This window comes from Olea europaea, unplaced genomic scaffold (assembly GCF_002742605.1).
Source record: "Olea europaea var. sylvestris unplaced genomic scaffold, O_europaea_v1 scaffold1351, whole genome shotgun sequence".
Classification (NCBI taxonomy): Eukaryota; Viridiplantae; Streptophyta; class Magnoliopsida; order Lamiales; family Oleaceae; genus Olea; species Olea europaea.
In genome coordinates, this window is record NW_019231007.1 from 120,305 (window position 1) to 127,595 (window position 7,291).

Here is a 7,291-nt window from a genome sequence, read left to right on the forward strand (position 1 = left end):
ATTGAAGTGACCGATGTGTTCATCGGTTCATTTCTTCATTGGCGCTTCCTGAATACTGATAATTCGGGGGAACAATAGTAGAGATCTCCTTGCATACAGTATGAGACGAATTTGTCAGCCAAATATAGATTTCTATATTTATAATCATCAAGAGAGAGTGAACTCATTTTCCTTTTCAGGTAAAAGCTACGAATGTTTGTTTGAATACTGCCCCTTAATATTTAGAGGAATTTTGGCACTTATAATTTACACAAAAGAAAGTAATTTTATTGATTTTAGAATGTGGGATTTTTTTTTATTTTTGCCTTTCTCTGATTTTATGTTTTTCCTTTTATTTTCTCCTTTTTTTTTTTTTTGCAAATGAAAATCGATGTTGATGTTCAAATTTTTTTACGGAAAATACCGAAATTTTCATCCAAAATTTTAGCTAATACTGCTATGAAGCATCCATTTGTTTCATTTACTTTGTTATTCATACTTCTTAGAATCTTTCCTAGTCTTTATAAAAGTGATGAGAAGAATAATGATGGCAGTTCAATTGTTGGTAGAAATGAGAAAATGATGATGATTCACAAAACAATGTGGAGGACAAAACTACTATTTCCTCGACCAGCGTCAATCATAGTTGACAAAGAAGAGTGCCCAAAAGAAATTTGGGAGGTGGAGGTTGATTCTTCATCATCTAAAAGTCTAAAACCGGAATTTATTAATGGCTCATATGAAATAGGAACTTCAGAGGACTCAGAAGATGAAAAGGGGGCAGGAGAGGCTGGTAATAAGGCTATGGAATGGACTACAGATGATCAAAAGAATCTCATGGATCTTGGGACTCCGGAGATTGAAAGGAACAAAAGATTGGAGAGTCTAATTGCAAGACAGAAAGCAAGGAAATTGTTCAGCCTTCAGGTTAGGAGGACACTAAGGAACATGGGTAGCAAAATCCCATGGCTCAAATTGCTCATATTTCAATACCAAAAAGCAATCTTCTTTCGAATAAGAGTGGTCAATGTTCACCAGGTCCGGGCTCAGCTTCTTCTGTTTTAATACTTATGCGCAATCCTTTCAATCTTCCTTATAACCCATGTAAGTAAAAACCTGATCTCACAGGGGACAATTTACATCAAGAGTTTATGACAATGTTCTGCAGGCACAAGAGTTTCAGTTTAGGGGCTTCTTTAACAAGGAATTCATGCAAGATTGTGCAGACACCTCAGTTTTTCGTGACATTGGATTGAGGAAGAGAGCTTCCAAAGGAATTGAATGTTCCAAATCAGGAAACCAATTAGGCAAACAATATCTTTATTGTTTCAGATCATTCCATGCTACTACTGCTCCACAATATGATAAATGTTATAATTTGTGATTGTAATGAAAACTATGAATGATAATTCATTGTTCCTTTCAAAATAACTAAAGAATAAAAATAATTTTTAAAATGGACAAACACAAACAGATGAAAAATGCAAAATAACTAAATAAAACCTTTTGATTACAGATAGTGAATTCATCATGATAGTAGAGCCAGAACTAAGACAAAGGTTGAAAGTGCAGGTGATCAGATCAAAGAAGTCATCCGGGTGTGTGAACTGGGATTTGAACATCACAATGAAGAAGACAATTTGAATTGCAGACAACTAATTCCTATTGATGATGTCCATGGTAGGCCAAGCTCTTCAGAAGAAGAAGAAGAAGAGGATGAACCATTCTATAAGATAGACGAAGATGCACTATTGAAATCTATTGCTTCTCCAGCTACAAGGATTGTTGCTGAAGATGGGGAGAATAATGGCCAAACAGGTGACCATTCAAATGATGATGCTAATCATTTTGTGAATACTTGATCGGGGGAGCACCATTCTTATGCTAACTAGACTCTGCACCATCACACTTGTTCCCTTTCCACTTCGTCTGACTTGCAAGTGGAGTTTCCAGAAGTTCGTTCTCCTCTAATTCTCGAATAAAACTTATCATCTCAGGATGAAGAAAGTTCAACATGTGATGTGTACTTGGATATAGAGATTACCTTGAGTAGTGAAGACTTGTGGGCAGCAGCATCTCACCCATCTGGAATAGATGAAAATGAATCGAGATCGAGAGAAGTACATGAGATCGGCGTGAAAGATATCATCAAAGTTGGATTTTCAAAAATTAACGAGTCCGGGGATAAGACTTCATCAAGAACACAGGAAGGGAAAGTCCCTGAACAAAATTCTATTGGTGCGCATTCATTTTCGTCTCCTAAGACCGACTTTCCTAGCAGCTGTCAGGCCAGCATGAAGAATTGTGGAAAATTACAGAGCTGTTCAGTTTCTGCACTGGTATTATCACATGAAAATTTTTAGTTTCTGGCACGTGAGAGAGCATGAAATCAACATGAAACAAAGTGAATAAACCTTTACACACACATCTAGATCAAATCAAGGCAATGGATAATGAAGTCGTATTTTATTCTAGGATGGGTTTTTCTCATTTTGTTCTTTTAAACTGTGAGTAGTGAGTTATTTGTGTATTCTGCAATTTTTTTTGAGGGGCCAGAGGTTAAAAATCATTTGTGCATTTAAGTTTTCTTCTCTTTTGATGATGAATAGGAACATTCTGATCCCTGTGAGAAGTTGAAGAATGAGTTGAACGCCATTTGCTATTTAAATGGTTCAGAAATGCTGCAGGATGATAGAGGGAACCTGATAGAACAGTCTTTGACAATTAATTCAGAATCTTCTGAACATAATGGAAGTCGTTCTGAGAAACAGGATAAGACTCATCACATGTTAGACTTAACGGGTTCGGAATCTGATAACAGAATATCTTCTAAGGATTCTGACAGTAGATTGAAAAAGGTGCTTGAAAATGAAGAAATGGTGACTATTTTTAACACCTTTTGACGATCATAACAGTCTCAAATTACTTCATCGAAGCAAAGATGAACGATGTTCTTCCGAAGTTGGAACTTCTAGGACTTCTCAGGAGTCTGATGATCCCCAAGCATCTGTATCACTGATGAATGTGGCTGTTGAACAAATTCCGGCTGCCCCAAGTCCATGCTCATCCCTTCAATCTGTACTACAAAATTTTTCCGTGGAGAACTTATCAGAATTTCAGCAAAATATCCAAATGGAGGTTAGGCAGTTTGACAGGAAGTAGAAAACAACATCCCAGATGAACTTAGAACTGGAGTTTCCAGAGATTGTCCTTAAGTTCATTACCTTTGGAGGATTTAACGATGCATCCACATAGTGGTGCACATATTGAACAGGTTTGCCAAAACTCCTAGGGATAACATAAAACTGTGTGCACATATCAAGATTTGAGAAGATTGCTTCTTATTGTTTCAGAATTATATAAAAATATTTGACAGCATTCCTTTATTTGTGACTATCTTGTATTTCTATATAAGAATTGACATGCCTATTTCTCATTTACACTGTACAAATATGTTAATGTCTAACATGCCAAAAATACACTACTATTTGCACGAACTGTACATAGTATTTATTGTCTTCCTTCTATTTTTTGACTCTCCTGATATGAGCAGGAATCTTCCCATCATCAAGAGAATTCAACCGAAGTAGTTGACACACATAGTGATGTTGATGAACCAACTAATTATGAGGATCAGATGGAAAACTCGGCACTTTGTGAAGACACTGGACATGAGGGCCAGTTGATTTATCCAATGGATTGTGAAGAATGTACAACTTCAGAAAGTTGTGAAGACAAAGGCGAGCTTTAGAAATTTGCAGAGGACAGAACTCCTACTACTTCGTCAATATTGGTGGAAGAGAATGACAACTCGGGGACCCATAAGACTGAAGAGGATGGAGAAGCTATACACCATGCAAATGAACACGGTTCAACGCTAGGCAGTGAAGTCAAATTAGAAATTAGTACTAACAATATTGGAGAAAGCCATGATGAATCTATTATATTAGGTGTTCCAAAAGAGAAGAACAATTCGAAGAATTCTATCAGTTGCATTACTATAGAGGTAAGCTATTCTTGAGCAGCAATCTTTTATTCGGTAAGGACAGAGGGGGGAAAAGTTGTATTTTTATTACTTGACAAAATGTAGGACTCACATTGTCAACATTTGGAGATATTGTGCAGGAACCAACAAATTCTTCAGCAAGAAGCGTTGAGGAATCCACAAGCGTTTGCATTGCAAACAAAATGGTAACTAACAAGATAAATGAACGGGACCCAGAGAGTATGTCTGTTGGAGTTGAAGAAGATCAGAAAGATAAAAGTAAGATCAGATTCTGTTAGAGATTGCCACCAAGTGTGGCTTAGATGGAAAGCCTGTTACAGCCAAGTTTAGCTTAGATGACCCAGAATACAGTACTGATTAGTATTAAGGAGTTAGTTTCACAGGTTTGCTGCTAGAAATCAAAGTTTCTTTTGTATTTAATTAGTAGCCAAATTCAAACTTTGACTAGTAAGTGGTTGTCATAGCGATTAAGTTTAAAAAAGTCGATAAAATTGAATGATCATTCATCAACTCTATTATCTAGTCTCAAGAAGCTAACTGCAAGCGTCGTGGTTTTATGTGCTTCCCATCAGTTTCATGGATTCTCCGTATGCTTATTAAAATCCATTTTGTTTTCTCCAAAGTTTCAATACCATTAATCGAATTGATTTCTTTAATCCTATAATTAATTCCCTATTGACTTATAGGGATACTGTGCTTTTTCTATTTCGTCTGGTGATATTCATAAATTCAGTAGCAGAAACCCACAAGGGATTATTCACTTATCTCCATGGGCCATAATGGCCATCAAGTCTCTGTCAAAGAGTTGAAATCTTGGAGCCTGCGCAAGCTCGGAGTTGAAGATAGAAAGCCGGCGAATTCTTTAGTACGTCATCATGCTTCTCGCTATCATATGTCTTTCTTGCTACTTTCTGATATCTTCATGAATATAATTAGATGCACTGTTTGCATAGTCTCAATACGTATGCATAAACACAAGTCTTCGTTTGATTCTTCAGAATGATTTTTGGGATAAAAATCAGAATATTGTCCACAGAAAACCAATTGGACAACCGAAAGTGTGAGATCCTAGTTCTGTGTATGTGGTTAAGATGATGATAAAAATAAGAATAAAGTGGCCTAGGGTGCTTTCGGGTTTAACATGCACATATGATGTTCCTTTTTCTATAAAGAAATTGCCTAATCTTGTCATTTCCAAGTGAAAAGCTACCTATGTTCATATAAATTTTGTTATTTGTACACTGATATTTGACATTGTAATTGACACTTGTATTGTTGTCAAGTGTCAATTGAAAAGAAAAACTATTTGAGATTTAAATTGTCCAATGGGATAATGTCATGTGACAAAGTGTAAATTAAAGTGTATACTATAGTGTACATGTAGCAATATTCATATTCATATTGCCTCCCTGAATTCTTTGCTCGAAGTGCAAAATAGAATATACCATGCTTATAAATATTCGGTACTTAGTAGTAGATAATATATTCAATTTATCGTAACAATGTATCAATGAGCATAGGTTTCTAATATTGAATTTCCTTTTTATGAACTTGAGAAGTAAATGAAAATTGAATGGAAACACAAAATCTACCACAAAAGATCGAAAAGAAAAGAGAGAAAAAATTTGTAAAGAGTACGACGAATGAAATTTTATTAATGGAATGTACATTAGACTTCGACTCAAAAGCTTGCAAAGTCTAGACTTCGTGATTCATTTTTTATAATTCGGGTTTTCTTCTATTCATTACTAGATCAACATGAAGAAAGAGAACACTGGAACGATAATGGTAGGAATTTGAATGGTCGCCACAAATTCCAATCCGAACACCACACGACAACAAGGTGTCATATGGACGCAAGCCACTCTCAAGCTTATTGCATGCTAGCAACAGTAACAGGCAAGAATGAACTAATCATGAGAGAAAAAACATGTACCAAAGACAATTCCAGCCATAACAATTATACGAGTATTTCATTAACACGTTCAATTTCAATGTGGCATTCGCAACTTCAACCGACTGGTAACACCTTGTTTCGAGCTCGAATGCAGGGTGATTTGGCATTGCATTCACAGTGTTTCCAGTCCGTGCTCGACAAACAAACTATTCACAAAAGATCGAAAAGCACAAGCAATCTATGCTAGTAAATTCAAACTAGGAATTTCAAACTAACAAAGTGTAGTCAAGGGGGCTAATGCAATATTATGCATGAGGAAAATAATGCCCTGGTTGAATCTGAAACATCGTGTTTTGAGATCCCAATAATGATTCATGCATACCACCTCTTTGCAAATGTTGAGCCTGCATTTTATGGCCATAAGAATTCAAGCCGTTGGAAGGAGAAAACATATTTCCTAGGCCTCCTCCTCCTGCTTGAAATCCATGCATGACTGCAACATTGGGTGATTGATTCCAGTGGAAAGGAAGTTTCTGCATTGCTGCAGAATTTAACTGCTGTGGAAGAATGGTAAACTGCTCAGGCGAAGGTGGATTTTTGTTCTCCGATGACAGGTTTTGATTCTCATTGAGATTAACCGTTGTTATATCGTGAATGCTTGCTCTTCTCTTATCTTTTCCTCCGGAGAGTTGCCTAATGAAGTACTTCTGAGCATGGCTAGCAACTTGTGTTGGTGTTCTAGTAATCACGAAATTGCGCGAGATATTTCTCCAATCCCCTTTTCCGTACTTTTTAAGCCCCATCAGAAACAACCTATGTAACAAATCATCCCAAATTAATGCCAAACACAATCGGAATTTCAAATAAGTTAACATCAATCATTAGAATAAGTCAATTATATCCAACTTCTAGTTGATTATCATGTAAAATGCTCTGTGTAGACTAATCTACACTACCAATATTTAAGTAGTATTCCAGCAATATCCGTTCAATTTAGATGCAAGAAAATGGAGTTCATTAGAGTATCAGAGATAGAAAACACACTTGTGCTCCTCTTCTGTCCATGGAACACCCTTCTTCCTTTCTTGTTCATTAGGCCTAGTTGAAGAGGATCTCTTCCCCCCGGAAACATAAGCATAGTCGAATCCATCAAATCCACGGCCACTCCCCCATTCGAGTGTAAAAGGCGACGTCGTGCTATATCCAGGAATTGGAATTAGCCCTGCCTCTATACTACTAACATCATCTTCCAACACCTTGTATTGCCTAAAAACATCCCATACAGTCTTCCCTGGAACCATTTCCGCGACTTTTTGCCATCTATCGGGCGTATCCTTATCGTGTAGTGCAAGAGCATTCTCAAAGGCCTTGTTTTCAGCAGGAGTCCATTTTGTGCTTCTGCTCTCCTC

General features: G+C 36.7%; 2 protein-coding genes across 8 annotated transcripts; one reads left to right on the forward strand and one right to left on the reverse strand.

Moving 5' to 3' along the window:
- Nucleotides 1-6: 6 nt before the first annotated feature.
- LOC111375226 lies at nucleotides 7-4,548 on the forward strand. Of its 7 annotated transcripts, none has more exons than XR_002699279.1 (6): nucleotides 763-1,017; nucleotides 1,148-1,797; nucleotides 1,977-2,318; nucleotides 2,589-3,253; nucleotides 3,533-3,985; nucleotides 4,105-4,548. XR_002699279.1 is itself a non-coding variant. In XM_022998025.1 (5 exons), the coding sequence occupies exons 2-5, from the start codon at nucleotides 559-561 to the stop codon at nucleotides 1,979-1,981; spliced, it is 849 nt and encodes a 282-aa protein (XP_022853793.1). In that variant the 5' UTR covers nucleotides 7-179; nucleotides 549-558; the 3' UTR covers nucleotides 1,982-2,096. The 7 variants fall into 7 exon arrangements, 3 of the variants coding, with proteins under 3 accessions (XP_022853793.1, XP_022853792.1, XP_022853791.1); XR_002699281.1 differs by having other exon boundaries at nucleotides 817-906; nucleotides 1,018-1,797; XR_002699282.1 differs by having other exon boundaries at nucleotides 958-1,017; nucleotides 1,108-1,797.
- A 1,343-nt stretch (nucleotides 4,549-5,891) lies between these two features.
- On the reverse strand, nucleotides 5,892-7,285 carry LOC111375227 (transcription factor DIVARICATA-like). The gene is made up of 2 exons (XM_022998026.1): nucleotides 6,927-7,285; nucleotides 5,892-6,695 (listed from the first exon to the last, which is right to left on the reverse strand). Exons 1-2 carry the CDS (start codon nucleotides 7,181-7,183, stop codon nucleotides 6,188-6,190), a joined length of 765 nt encoding a protein of 254 aa, XP_022853794.1. The 5' UTR covers nucleotides 7,184-7,285; the 3' UTR covers nucleotides 5,892-6,187.
- Between the last annotated feature and the right edge of the window lie 6 nt (nucleotides 7,286-7,291).

What these genes read in the sequence shown, in the direction of transcription:
- LOC111375226 (XM_022998024.1), top strand. Translation starts at nt 559, where the DNA reads ATGATGATGATTCACAAAACAATGTGGAGGACAAAACTACTATTTCCT. An exon ending in GAGTGGTCAATGTTCACCAG is followed by an intron (nt 1,018 to 1,147) that starts GTCCGGGCTCAG and finishes AATGTTCTGCAG; the next exon opens with GCACAAGAGTTTCAGTTTAG. An exon ending in CAAATCAGGAAACCAATTAG is followed by an intron (nt 1,287 to 1,551) that starts GCAAACAATATC and finishes TTGAAAGTGCAG; the next exon opens with GTGATCAGATCAAAGAAGTC.
- LOC111375227 (XM_022998026.1), bottom strand. Translation starts at nt 7,183, where the DNA reads ATGGTTCCAGGGAAGACTGTATGGGATGTTTTTAGGCAATACAAGGTG. An exon ending in TGGACAGAAGAGGAGCACAA is followed by an intron (nt 6,696 to 6,926) that starts GTGTGTTTTCTA and finishes TTTGTTACATAG; the next exon opens with GTTGTTTCTGATGGGGCTTA.